Genomic DNA, 15,404 nt, shown 5'->3' on the forward strand with positions numbered 1-15,404 from the left:
ATCAGAATAAGGCCTAGTTTCCCCCTCAGTCAGTCTCTCCCACCAAGAAGGTTCCATAAGCCTCTTATCCTTCTCCATGAGAAGGCAGACAGAATGAAAACCACAGTCAAAGAAAACTAACCAATCTGATCACATGGACCATAGCCTTGTCTAATTCAAGCTATTGTCAGTAAGGACTTGAACACTGACTGTGAATGAGATGGTATATTACTCTGCTTAGGGTGTCATTACAAAATGCCATAGACTGGCTGGCTTAAACAACAGTAAAGGATACTGAGGCTGGAAGTCTAAGATCAGAGTTTCAGCTTAGTCGGTTTCTGCTGAAAGGTCTCTGAATGTGGTAGATGGCCACATTCTCACTGTACACTTAAAGTAGGTGAGTATTCTGGGGTCGAAATCGGCTCTCAATAAGTCTACTAAAAAGTTAGAGAAAGAGACAGAGAAAGAGGGAAGAAAGAAAGAAAGAGACAAAAAGACAGCATCAGAGTTGAACTGGATAATGCACATACAAAGCCTCTGAAGAGTTTGCTATGGAGAGAAGCAGAAAAAATGAGGTGGCAGCTGAAAGAGGAGAGGTTTGCTTTGTATTGTTTTGCTTTCAGGTGGAGGAGGGGACAGTATGGTTGTACCCTGTTAGGAATGACTCAGAAGAAAGTAAGCAATCTGTGGTGAAAATTTAGAAGAGCAGAACAGAGAATTACTAAAGTGATTTATTTAAGTAGATAAATAAGGATGAATTACAGTACACAGGTTGAGGGATGGGCCTTAGAAGCACAGCAGTACATCTATACTAAAGAAGAGAGGTTAGAATATGAAACAAATGTTAATGAGTGTGTAATTTGGTGATGAAGGCTTGTGAAAGTTATCTTCTAATTGCTTTTCTTTTCACAATGAAATGGCTATCAGCTGAAAATGAGGATGGGAGAAAAATTGAATGGTGGGAGACACGTTGAAGGTTTGATAAAATTACAATGAGAGGGTTAGGTTTGTTTTTTTTTTCCCCTTAATTTCTGGTCAGCATAAGTGTACTTGAGATTCATAGTTTGGATTTTAAATTTAGACTGCTTGCACGAGTGCTAAGTCACTTCAATCATGTCTGACTCTGAAACCCTATGTACTGTAGCCCACCAGGGAATCTGTCCATGGGATTTTTTAGGCAAGAATATTGGAGTGGGTTGCCATGCCCTCTTCCAGGGGATCTTCCCAAGCCAGAGATCCAAATCACATCTCTATGTCTCCTGCATTGGCAGGCAGGTTCTTTACCACTAGCAACCACCTGGAAAGCCCCAAAATTTAGACTAATCTGCCTAACTATTTTTATAGTGTCATATATACATACATATGTATATACATATGTATTAGCTATACTGTGAGGCTTGTGGGATCTTAGTTCCCAACTGACCAGGGATCGAACCTGTGCCTTGGCAGTGAAAGGATGGAATCCTAACCACAGAACCATGAGGGAATTCCTTTTATAGTCATATAAAGTTGAGTAGTTTCAGGTTGAAGAATGGGTTTACATTGGGATTAGGATTTTGGTGAGTGTTGTGAGGCAAAAGAAGGTTGAAATTATTAAGGTTGTAAGCAAGAAAAATGATAATGATTGAAGGAGAAAAATGAGACTCAAAGAAGGGGAACAAGGGCAAAAAGGAGGTAATATCAACGATTTGCAGACTTCAGTGAGGTTGAAGGGTTCCTGGAATCAAGGAAGCAGTGAGCAGAAACTGTATGTATTCTCAGTCGCTCAGCCAAGTCCAGCTCTTTGTGGTTCCATGGCCTGTAGCTTGCCAGGCTCCTCTTGCACATGGAATTTTCCAGGCAAGAATACTGGAGAGGGGTGCCATTTCCTCTACTGGAGTAGGGTACTGTTTCCTACTCCAGGAGATCTTCCTGATCCAGGGAACAAACTTGAGTCTCCTGTGTCTTCTGCGTTGGCAGGCAGATTCTTTACCACTAGTGCTACCTTAACTGGAAGCCCAGTTAAGAAACCATAAACAGTGCTGCGATGAACATTGGGGTACATGTGTCTCTTTCAATTCTGGTTTCCTCAGTGTGTATGCCCAGAAGTGGGATTGCTGGGTCATAAGGTAGTTCTATTTGCAATTTTTTAAGGAATCTCCACACCGTTCTCCATAGTGGCTGTACTAGTTTGCATTCCCACCAACAGTGTAGGAGGGTTCCCTTTTCTCCACACCCTCTCCAGCATTTATTGCTTGCAGATTTTTGGATCGCAGCCATTCTGACTGGTGTGAAGTGGTACCTCATTGTGGTTTTGATTTGCATTTCTCTAATAATGAGTGATGTTGTGCATGGAAACAACCTAGATGTCCATCAGCAGATGAATGGATAAGAAAGCTGTGGTACATATACACAATGGAGTATTACTCAGCCGTTAAAAAGAATTCATTTGAATCAGTTCTGATGAGATGGATGAAACTGGAGCCGATTATACAGAGTGAAGTAAGCCAGAAAGAAAAACACCAATACAGTATACTAACACATATATATGGAATTTAGGAAGATGGCAATGACGACCCTGTATGCAAGACAGGGAAAGAGACACAGATGTGTATAACGGACTTTTTGGACTCAGAGGGAGAGGAGAGGTGGGATGATTTGGGAGAATGACATTCTAACATGTATACTATCATGTGAATTGAATCGCCAGTCTATGTCTGATGCAGGATGCAGCATGCTTGGGGCTGGTGCATGGGGATGACCCAGAAAGTTGTTATGGGGAGGGAGGTGGGAGGGAGGTTCATGTTTGGGAATGCATGTAAGAATTAAAGATTTTAAAATTTAAAAAATAAAAAACTAAAATTAAAAAAAATAAAATAAAAATAAAAAAAAAAAAAGAAACCATAGCTGCTGATAATAGCAGATGAAGGGCCTGAGAATGATAGTAAACCAAGACCATTGGAATGGCAAAAAGAAGACAAAATGAAAAGGAGTAAGCTGGGAGTCTGTAAATGACAGCAATGAAGATTTGCAGAGTCTAAACTGAAATTTTGAAAACAGAGGGTTTTTTTGTTTGTTTGTTTGTTTTGGTAAGGAGAATAGAGAATGCGCAATGAGGAGAAAGGAGAATATGTGTTCCAATCTCACTTTGAATGGCACATAAACAATCTGACAGAATAAACAGCCATAACTTTAAAGGGCTGCAGTGGAAGCCGTGTCTTTGCGGGATGTGCAAGTTTCAGTTGGAACCAGAATATAATTGACATGCTTAACAAAAAAGCTAGAGATATATTATAGGATTTGGCTGATCAAGGGATAAATGACCAACTTGTAAGTGTTAGTCACTGGCCTGGAAGCTGAGCTACTGTAGTTATTTCGGGTCATGCATGTGTCCCCCCAAATTCTGTTATGTTAACACTGATGTTTGAGTAAGTCATTTCATATAACACTTCAACATATGTACCTAGTAGAATATAACCTCCTCTACAATTTTAAATTATCTAATAAGTCTAATATTTCTTATGACACATATATTGTCATACAATACAATAACAAATAAGCCAGCTTTATTCTTGTTGATCTCAAAGATCACATTTTTATTTATTTAATCAATTATTCATAGATATTCTTATCTTATGCTTGTCATGTATACAATTCATTATACTATTTTTTCCCATTATAAATCTTCTGTATATATTTTCTCTGCCAATTGGATAATTTGTTTATGTGTAATCTTACAGTTTTGCTTCTTAAATTGTTCTCTCTCATTTCATTTTTTAACATGTTTTAACAGCCCTGCAACATAGATTGTATCTCAGAGAAAATCTTCCTTTTTTTCCCACGGGAGTCACTGCGTATTGCTAATCCCTGTAAAGTTGCTGATGAACACTTTCATTCTCTGCAGTCTGTTGCCTCCTCCCCTCTCTCCTTTCCCTAGCCTCCCTCCATCTTCCCCTCCTTGTTATCTCTAACACATTTATCTAATATTTCTCTTCAAACTAAATATAATAACCCAACATTAAACATAACATACTAATTTCATAGGATTCTCTTAAGCCTACTAAAATCCATTTTTAAAAAAACACATGTAGGTAAGACTGAATATGTTTTCTAAGTTCACAAACTACTCACAAAAGGATTGGGACAACTGAATTGACATATTGGAATGAAGTTGGTATAACTCAGAAATTATTCCTCACAGTGATTATTATCTTAGTTTCAAAGTAAAACAGTTTCAAAAATATTTTCCTGTTGAAACTTAGCTTACTTTTCTTTCAATTAAAAATAAAATTAGGGTCTGATAGAGATGAGGAACTTTAAGAAAATTGATTTGAGGTCTTATTGTAAACCATGATAAGGATTATCTATGATAGAACAAAATTGGGCCCCAATACTACACTAGTGATGCAACCTAGAGACAAGTTTGGTTTTCACTCTAAACAAAAGAGAAAAATTGATTGAGGTACCAGGATCCTGAATTCTGTTTCCACTTGTTAACTAAAATCTTCATTATTTCTCACATAGAAATAGACATTTGATTCTCTCTCTTTCTCTTCAATTGTTGCTGGCCTTTCTTAAATTGTATTATAGGAAAACTTTACTGAGTTGCCAAGAAGTACTCACTTCAAACTATAAAACTTAAACAAAATGGAAATAATTATCTGTGAGTTGGCAAGAGGGGAAATAATTAATCTGAGCACAGTTGACTATTCTGTTACTTCAAACCCTGAGAAATACTTACCTACTATTATAACTTTTACAAACAAGAACTCAAATAGTCAGAAAACAACAAGGAAATCATAGCTGTATGAAACTCAAGAAATATTTCTTAACATTTTTTGTTCCAGTGTGAAAAATTATGCCATAAACAACCCAGTTTTCAGCTTATCTTCTGAAACAAGAGGCACATTGGTGTTCAGTTAACTCAACTCTGACATTCCCAACAATTTTGAAAAGTTCCTAACTTTCTCAGCTTATCACTTTGCCTGTGGCTCCGGGTAGTATATTCCTCCCTGGTGGCAGGCAAAGAGAGACATCCATAACCAGGATGGTCCACACTCAGGCCATAAAACAGTCTTATCAGAGGAGCTCAGTCTCCTGTCCTGTGGCATTCAGGAAATATGGTCTTTAATTACTCACCTGGTACCCTGATACACATCAAGAAAACCACACACATGTCACCTGAATGTTTCCCGGTCAACATCCTGTCTAAAGGAACGAGGACACAGGAGGAGAGGAGCAGCGATAGGAAAGGGAGACGACTTACCTGGCGAGTGAGGCGGAGGTGAGCACAGGAGGACGACCCCTTGGCCTTCCCGAACAGACACCGCGCTTCTCGTCCGGCCACTAAAGTTCCCCAGATCTGCCAACGTAACACAGCGTTCAGATGCGAAGCAAGAAGGAGCTTAAAGAATTACTGCTCTTGTAACTTGTCCTTACTTTTCTATCATTATCTAAGCAAGGTTTCTTTTCCTTTGTTGAGCAGTGAGAGGAAAGTTTTAACAATAAATCTCTACCATCCAATTTTAAATATCATGCTTTTCAGACTATGTGTGCATTCCTAATTTCTATGTATAGTGCATACAGATTGCCAGTGTCGGGATGAATTAAACAATAGCTTTATAACACATTGAATAATTACTGTATTTCTTTATAATAGCTTTTACATGTTAATTTTTCTACTACCAATCAAAGCCACTCATGCATATTAAGAACAGAAGTGGTTGGGGTGTCTGGTGCCCAAACTGCTTCCTAATCATCTGTCATGCTAGAAATGGTATGTAAAACCAAGCATGAATTTGCCAAATTAGAAGGACTTGTGCACTCAAGCAAAATATAATGAAGATATAAGGACCCCTTTTCTATAAATGTGAGTGAAAATGTCTTGTTACTTTCATTTTATGTAAGCCTGGAATGGTGTGTACAAATTAATTATACTCATCCGTTTTGATTATTCAAGAAATATTATAGTTATTGAAACACTAACTTGAATGTATGAAGGACTAATGCATTGATTGAGTTTCAGTTGTCTTCCCTTAAATTTTCTTGCATTTGCACAATTTAAAAACATTGTCCTAAAAATAGAGTGGCCTTAAAAAAGAACGGTATGCATTATTTATATTTCTTTTTTTTATTAAGCTATTCATAGCTCAGTACATTTGTACCTTCCTTTTTTCTTAAGCTTGGTTGATTAAATAAATGAGTCTTAGAATAATTTCTTGAAATGATAGGAGTTCAATATTTTTATGAATAAACATTGTCTTAGAATTCCAATTTTGTAAAATCGTGTTTCCCTGGTGAGAAATGCTTCTTGAGATGTTCTGCCTTTCCTATCACTATCAATTATAAAGGAGATTTTTTTTAAAAAAGTCATTTCATGCTAAAGTAGTATTGTTTCATAATAATACAATGCAGACCCTCAAATTTAATGTTTGTTAATCTGATGAATGATGAAGGTAAGCAGTCAAGAAAATATACTGAATGGATATGAAAGAGATAAATCATCAGCTTTAATATTATAAGAGAAATTCTATAAATTACATTTTTGAGAGATGGCTTACAATTTAAAATTTAATGGATTTACAATCCAACCTTTTAAAATACATTCAAAACTATGAAGGACTAGTAAACAGTCAAGGCATAATGAATAAATAGAAAGGAATTCATTCTCGAGAAAAGTGTTTAGGATTTTACATACATGCACATTTCATTGTAAATAGTTAAGTATATAATAGTTACTATAAATAAGTAAAGTGGTAAAACAAAAAGGAAAATTTATTCTACTACTTTTTTTGGTTTGAAAACCTACACACTAACTTCTAATAAAAATCAGCTCCATTAACTTTCAAATGTACATAATGCATGGCTTTAAACTCATTTTCACTGACACTTAAAGTTAGAAGCTGTCTTTCTTGTTTTCCCTAACAAATACCCTCAATCTGAAAACAAAGCATGACAAGGTTTCTCAGTTAACTTCTTTTGACTACTCTTATAAACACAGCACAGTGAGCAATGGGGTTGTAATATCTCTTTAGAAATTATATGGTTTTATTTTCCTTTTTTCATCCTCATTGAATTTATAAATTCTGGAAAGCTATTTGGATATCAATTTATTCTAACTAAATTTCTTAAATGTTTTCTTAAAGGTATGTATATTTAGCTTCTAATACATTTACTAAAAGTTTTTATTATGTTCATTATGACTTTTCAAATCAACTTATTATAGTTAAAATATTTGAATGGGAAACAATCCCAAATGAATGCTTATTTCTCATAAATTGAAGTATGGGTATGACCTAGAAATTAGACACATAAAAGAAAATTATAGAATAGCTATAACCTGAAATTGTGTTTTGAGATCTCAATGACCCAAACGATAATATCAGCCCTAACTGCTTTATTTTTTATCATCTGTTAATACAGGTACAATTCAACAGTTTCTCCTGGAATTGTCTTTGTGTCATTGCTTCCTAGGAGCTATAGCATCAGCAGTACAAAAATAAATGGAGTTTTTTCACTTGTGAATAGATCATTTTTGTCTCATAGAGACATATACAGAAATAACTAAAGAAAAGCCTGCACTTTGATAGAGAGTGTGCTTTTTTCATTTAAATCCTTCATGCTTGGGGCTGGTGCATGGGGATGACCCAGAGAGATGTTATGGGGAGGGAGGTGGGAGGGGGGTTCATGTTTGGGAACGCATGTAAGAATTAAAGATATTAAAATTTTAAAAATAACAAAAAAATTTTAAAAAAAAGAAACAGAGGGAAAAAAAAATCCTTCCTCCTAGACTAAAAAAGAGTAAAACTCGATTATTTTTAACGTGAAAGTAGTCTTTGTGTCAGGCAAGATTCTGGTTGATCTGAGACCAGATTGATGTAAAAAAAAAAATCTTAATTGGAGCAGGAATGGCAACTAGAGAGAATAGTCCGACTAAAAATACTACTGGTTGTTTTGATCTCATAGTTAAGAGAAAGCAGTTACTTTGCAGGTGGTCATCAGAGAACTTAATTAGAATAAGCATTTTATGTATGAAAAAGAGAAATGCAAAAAAAAAAAAAAGAATTTGTATGGATGAATCTTTGATTATTTTATTGTCACTTACAGCAGGTTTGATCCCTACATCAGGCAGATCCCTTGGAGAAGGGAATGGCAACTGACTCTTGTACTCTTGCCTGGAGAATCCCATGAACAGAGGAGCCTGGTGGGTTCTGGTCCATAGGGTCACAGAGCTGGACATGACTGAAGTGACTTAGCATGCATTCATAGGAAGTAAAAAAAAAAAAAAAAAACACAACACTTTCTATGTTCTATTTTGATCTTTAAGGTGAAAAATGAGTAACAGTAAAAATTTTACTGTAAGAACTCTAAAATTAAGATTCAAATTATAAACTGAAATAAACTTCTTTCTGGACTTATTATGAAACACATGGACTAAAAGACAAGTAATTTGGAGGAGGAAGTTTGTAATAAAGAATCACAAGACCTCAGGTTTTATTTTTTCTCAGACCTTTTTTCCAAGTCCAGAAACTCATGCAGAGTTTGATAATGGAGCTTTAACTAGAACTGCAGCTTACAGGATTATATCTATCCAACCAATTCATACAATTAATGATACGGCTGAGAGTCACATGTGACAGACTATAAGGCTGAAATGTGCAATTGGAAGCATATTGACCACAAATAAGACAAATCTTTTCCTTAATTCATTTAACAGGTTTTTTTGTTTTGTTTTGTTTTGTTTTGTTTTCAGTGCAAGCTGTATACCAAAATCTATATTAGGTACTGATAATACAGAAAAGCTGTAAAGGAAGACTGTAGATATATAAACTAACCATACAATTGAACTAATCAAGGCAAATTGGAAGTGGTCAAACAGGAGATGACAAGAATAAACATCTACATTTTAGGAATCAGTGGTATAATGGACTAGAATGGGTGAATTTAATCCAGATGGCCATTATATCTACTACTGTGATCAAGAATCTCTACGAAGAAATGGGGTAGCCCTCACAGTCACCAAAAGAGTCCAAAATGCAGTACTTGGGTGCAACCTCAAAAATGACAAAATGATCTCTGTTCGTTTCCAAGGCAAGCCATTCAATACCACAGCAATCCAAGTCTATGGCCCAACCAGTAATGCTGAAGAAGCTGAAGTTGAACAGTTCTATGAAGACCTACAGACCTTCTAGAACTAACACGCAAAAAAAGATGTCCTTTTCATTATAGGGGACTGGAATCCAAAAGTAGGAAGTCACAAGATATCTGGAGTTCCAGGCAATTTTGGTATTGGAGTACAAAATGAAGCAGGGCAAAGGCTAATGGAGTTTTGCCAAGAAAATGCACTGGTCAAAGCAAACACCCTCTACAAATAACACAAGAGAAGACTACATATGGACATCACCATATGGTCAACACAGAAATCAGACTGATTATATTCTTTGTTGCTGGAGATGGAGAAACTGTATACAGTCAGCAAAAACAAGACCAAGAGTTGATTGTGGCTCAGATCATGAACTCCTTATTGCCAACTGCTACTGCTAAGTCACTTCAGTCGTGTCTGACTGTGTGACCCCATGGACGGCAGCCCACCAGGCTCCCCCATCCCTGGGATTCTCCAGGCAAGAACACTGGAGTGTGTTGCCATTTCCTTCTCCAATGCATGAAAGTGAAAAGTCAAAGTGAAGTCGCTCAGTTGTGTCTGACCCTCAGCGACCCCATGGACTGCAGCCTACCAGGCTCTTCCATCCATGGGATTTTCCAGGCAAGAGTACTGGAGTGGGGTGCCATTGCCTTCTCCCCTTATTGCCAAATTCAGACTTACATTGAAGAAAGTTGGGAAAACCACTAGACCATCCAGGTATGACCTAAATCAAATCCCTTATAATTATACAGTGGAAGTGACAGATAGAGTCAAGGGATTAGCTTTGAAGTGCTTGAAGAACTATGGATGGAGGTTTGTAACATTGTACAGGAGGCCATGATCAAAACCATCCCCAAGAAAAAGGACTGTAAAAAGGCAAAATGGTTGTCTGAGGAGGCCTTACAAATAGAAAAGAAGAGAAAAGAAGAGAGGTGAAAGGAAAAGGAAGATATGTCCACCTTGAATGAAGAGTTCCAAAGAATAGCAACGAGAGATAAGATAGCCTTCATAAGTGATCAATGCAAAGAAATAGAGGAAAATAATAGAGTGGGTAAGACTAGAGATCTCAAGAAAATTAGAGATACAAAGGGAATATTTCATGCAAAGATGGACACAATAAAGGGCAGAAATGGTATGGACCTACAAAAAGCAGAAGATATTAAGAAGGGGTAGCAAGAACATACAGAAGAACTATACAAAAAGATCTTAATGACCTAAATAGATAACCAGGATATTGTGATCACTCATCCAGAGCCAGACATCCTGGAGCGTGAAGTCAAGTGGGCCTTAGGAAGCATCACTACAGACAAAGCTAGTGGAGGTGATGGAATTCCAGCCGAGCTATTCTAAATCTTAAAAGATGATGCTGTGAAAATGCTGCACTAAATATGCCAGCAAATTTGGAAAACTTGTGGCCACAGGACTGGAAAAGGTCAGTTTTCATTCCAATCACAAAGAAAAGTGAAAGTGAAGTCGTGTCCGACTTTTTGCGACCCATGGACTGTAGCCCACCAAGCTCCTCCGTCCATGGGATTCTCCAGGCAAGAATACTGGAGGGGGTTGCCATTTCATTCTCCAATCCCAAAGAAAGGCAATGTCAAAAAATGCTCAAACTACTGCACAATTGGAATCATCTCATCTCACATGCTAGCAAAGTAATGCTCAAAATTCTCAAAGCCAGGCTTCAATAGTACGTGAACCATGAACTTCCAGATGTTCAAGCTGGATTTACAAAAGGCAGAGGAACCAGAGATCAAATTGCCAACATCTGTTGGAGCATCGAAAAAGCAAGAGAATTCCAGAAAATCATCTACTTCTGTTTTATGGACTATGCCAAAGCCTTTGGCTTTGTGGATCACCACAAACCGTGGAAAATTCTTAAAGACATAGGGATACCAGACCACCTGACCTGCCTCCTGAGAAATCTGTATGTAGGTCAAGAAGCAACAGCTAGAATGTGACATGGAACAATGGACTGGTTCCAAATAGGGAAAGGAGTACATCGAGGCTGTATATTGCCAACCTGCTTATTTAACTTATATGCAGGGTGCATCATATGAAATGCTAGGCTGGATGAAGCATAAGCAGGAATCAAGGTTGCCAGGAGAAATATCAATAACCTCAGATATGCACATGATATGACCCATATGGCAGAAAGCAAAGAGTAAATAAAAAGCTTCTTGATGAAACTGAAAAAAGAGTGAAAAAGTTGGCTTAAACTCAACACTCAAATAACTAAGATCTTTCTGGCTTACTTCACTCTGTATAATAGGCTCCAGTTTCATCCACCTCATTAGAACTGATTCAAATGTATTACTAACGCATATATGTGGAATTTAGAAAGATGGTAATGATAACCCTGTTTGTGAGACAGCTAAAGAGACACAGATGTATAGAACAGTTTTTTGGACTCTGTGAGAGAGGGAGAGGGTGGGATGATTTGGAAGAATGGCATTGTAACAGATATAATATCATATATGAAACGAGTCGCCAGTCCAGGTTCAGTGCATGATACTGGATGCTTGGGCCTGGTGCACTGAGACGACCCAGAGGGATGGTACTGGGAGGGTGGAAGGAGGGGGGTTCAGGATGGGGAACACATGTATACCTGTGGCAGATACATGTTGATGTATGGCAAAACCAATACAATATTTTAAAGTAATTAACCTCCAATTAAAATAAATAAATTTATATTTAGAAAAAGAAAAACAAACAAACAAACAAAAAACTAAGATCATAGCATCCAGTCCCAAAACTTCATGCCAAATAGAATAGGGAAACAATGGAAACAGTGACAGGCTTTATTTCTTTGGGCTCCAAAATCACTGCAGATGGTGACTGCAGCCATAAAATTAAAAGACACTTGCTCCTTGGAAGAAAAGCTATAACCAATCTATACAGCATATTAAAAAGCAGAGACATTACTTTACCAACAAAGGTCTGTCTAGTCAAAGCTACTGTTTTTCCAGTAGTCATGTATGGATGTGAGTCGGACAGCTGAGTGCCAAAGAATTGATACTTTTGAACTCTGGTGTTGGTGAAGACTCTTGAGAGTCCCTTGGATTGCAAGGAGATCCAACTAGTCCATCCTAAAGGAGATCAGTCCTGGGTGTTCATTGGAAGGACTGATGCTGAAGCTGAAACTCCAATATTTGGCCACCTGGATTCGAAGAACTGAGTTACTGGAAAAGACCTGGATTCTGTGAAAGATTGAAGGCAGGAGGAGAAGGTAATGACAGAGGATGAGATGGCTGGATGGCATCACCAGCTGAATGGTCATCAGTTTTAGCAAGCTCCAGGAGTTGGTGATGGACAGGGAAGTCTGGAATACTTCAGTCCATGGGGTCACTGAGAGTCAGGAATGAGTGAGTGAACTGAACTGAACTTTTGAGTATCGGATTCATATATAAGATTGAGTAACTAAGATGAATGACCTATCTGAGTGGCCCATGGATTTAACTTCTATGATTTCTGTAAAAATGTCTGTGAGCGCATGCTAAGTTGCTTCGGTCATGTCAAACTCTGTTCGACCCTATGGACCGTAGCCTGGTAGGCTCACTGTTCATGGGATGCTTCAGGCAAAAATACTGGAGTTGATTTCCATACCCTGCTCCAGGGGATCTTCCCAACCCAGGGATGGAACCCATGTCTCTTATCGGGAGCTGCATTAGGCATTACTGACAAAATGGAGGCACAGTCCCCAGCCCCCTCTCCTCATTCCGCAGGCACGGATCCTGGGATGAAGGAGTTAGGCCTTGTAATTCTGACTTGTCTTTTCCTCTCCTTGGTTGAGTTGACTGAAAAGGAATATTAAGGTGCTTATTGTTCTTGAGAGGAGCATGAGAAGGCACAAAGCCTTCTTCAGCATTGCTCTGAAAATAATTCATAAAGTTAATCACTGACATTTGTTCAAGGACTTTTACAGAAAAATGTTCCAGGATGAGCACATAGGCCGCAGCTTGAAGCCATGGGAGAGATTGATATCTGAAGCCTATTTGCGAGGAGAATGTTTATGGCAAAGGAGTTTACTGAATTTAGGGCTTAGAAATAATTAAAACAGTTAGGAGTTAAAGATTTAAGGAATGTTGTAAAGTTAGCATATTTTACTATAGCTTATAGAAGTTAGGAATTTTTAGAGACACTATAGCTAGAGCCTTTTTAAGAGATAGTGAGCTCAGGATGTTAGGGGCAAACAGGACTTAGGAAGATAAGTAGTAAACTGAGGAATGTAGCATGAGTTACAATGTAATCCACAAGTTAACTATAGGACGCATTAGAGGAGATAGATAATAGATGATAAGGTTGATTCTGAGAGAATCACTGAAGCAGGAACTCTGTTTGAGAATCAACAATGATTTATGGAGATAATAAATCTGGGAGAGGGGGAACTGAAAATGTCAAACCTCTGGCCTAATGTTTTTGTAAAAGTATAAAGAAGAATCTTAAACTTGGAATAAACAGGCAGTCCATAGGAAAATGAGAGGCTGTCTCATCACCAACACCATTCACCTCTTCAGGTTGAATCCCTGGCTGCTGGAGTCGGACTCTGGAAAGTGGCATCCAGAACAGGGGACACTGAAGAGTAAGTCATATGAGATTGTAATGCGGGACGGTTAGGACTGTACCTGTGGGTGACCAGCACCCCTCTGCCGTTTAGGCAGGGTGAGGAGGGTATAGAATCAATAAGAATATTTTCTAGAAGAATGGGTTTCTCTGCGTCTAAGAATAGACAAATGTTTATTGAACTATCACTTCATATGTTAGCCCATAGAGGCATTAAAGTAAGCACAGGAAGACTGTCTAAATTTCTACGTTTGTTTTATACTTTGCATGAGCCAGAAAAGATTCCTGTAGATGCTTTTGCTCTGTGAAATATGATTAGAAATGTCCTGTCCTGAGGCTGTTAGATAGCCTATGGGGGAGGCTATAGCAGTGGATGGTGGGTCTCCACCTTCCGTGCAGATCATGTTTTCTGCCATTGACGAAGAAAAGCAGGGAGACTGTGCTCTACCTCCTGAGGAAGGAGAGGGCTTACAGAACGCTGCGGGCGGGTGCCCTGGCGAGCCTCCTCCCCCTCTACGCAAACCTTTAAAAATTTATCCACCACTTTCTGATTTAAGGAGACCACCACCACCTCCGCTTGTGCTTCCCAGGGCCCAGGAGTCTTTTACATCTCCTGCATTTGCAGGCAGGTTCTTTACAATTTGAGTCACCTGGGAAGTCCAAAAATGATGGACGCATTCTCTTATATTGACTTGGGATTTGCTGTCTCCTTTGCAAAGTGATTGCATATTGAAGTCTTTCATCAATTTTGTTGCTCCTGTTATTATCATCAAGATATTTAGATCATTGTCAGATTTTATGTGTTCAGTGTAAATAACCTGTAATAAAAATTGGTCACATGTCACTGAGAAACTATCTTCGATATTATAAAATGTTAGTAGTACAAAGGGAAATAGAAAAATGGATGGACAGAAATTTAGAAAAATGGTACTTATGTGCAGGGAAGGAATGGAGATATAGGCAGAGAGAACAGATTTGTGGATACAGTGGGAGAAGGAAAGGGTGAGATGGATGAACTGAGAAAATAGCATTGACTTATATAAAGGATCATGTGTAAAAGAGACAGCTAGTTGAAAGCTGCTATATAACATAAGGAGCTCGGCCTGGTACTCAGTGATGACATAGAGGAGTGGGATGGAAAGGTGGAGATTCAAGAGGGTGGATATATATATATATATATATATATATCCTATAGCTCAACATTCAGAAAACGAAGATCATGGCATCCAGTCCCATCACTTCATGGGAAATAGATGGGGAAACAGTGGAAACAGTGTCAGACTTTATTTTTTGGGCTCCAGAATCACTGCAGATGGTGACTGCAGTCATGAAATTAAAAGACGCTTACTCCTTGGAAGAAAAGTTATCACCAACCTAGATAGCATATTCAAAAGCAGAGACATTACTTTGCCAACAAAGATCCGTCTAGTCAAGGCTATGGTTTTTCCGGTGGTCATGTATGGATGTGAGAGTTGGACTGTGAAGAAGGCTGGGCGCTGAAGAATTGATGCTTTTGAACTGTGGTGTTGGAGAAGACTTTTGAGAGTCCCTTGGACTGCAAGGAGATCCAACCAGTCCATTCTAAAGGAGATCAACCCTGGGATTTCTTTGGAAGGAATGATGCTAAAGCTGAAGCTCCAGTACTTTGGCCACCTCATGAGAAGAGTTGACTCATTGAAAAAAACTCTGATGTTGGGGAGGATTGGGGGCAGGAGGAGAAGGGGATGACTGAGGATGAGAT

The 15,404-nt window shown here is 38.2% G+C and overlaps 1 protein-coding gene across 1 annotated transcript in view; it reads right to left on the bottom strand.

Moving 5' to 3' along the window:
* CNTN5 (contactin 5) overlaps positions 1 to 15,404 on the bottom strand; it is a 1,662,845-nt gene that overhangs the window by 515,668 nt on the left and 1,131,773 nt on the right. The window contains exon 7 of the mRNA XM_027979105.3: positions 5,225 to 5,320. Within this exon, the coding sequence (XP_027834906.2) occupies positions 5,225 to 5,320 (96 nt within the window). The remainder of the gene's footprint in view (positions 1 to 5,224; positions 5,321 to 15,404) is intronic.

The sequence above is a fragment of the Ovis aries genome, chromosome 15 (genome assembly GCF_016772045.2).
Source record: "Ovis aries strain OAR_USU_Benz2616 breed Rambouillet chromosome 15, ARS-UI_Ramb_v3.0, whole genome shotgun sequence".
Lineage (NCBI taxonomy): Eukaryota > Metazoa > Chordata > Mammalia > Artiodactyla > Bovidae > Ovis > Ovis aries.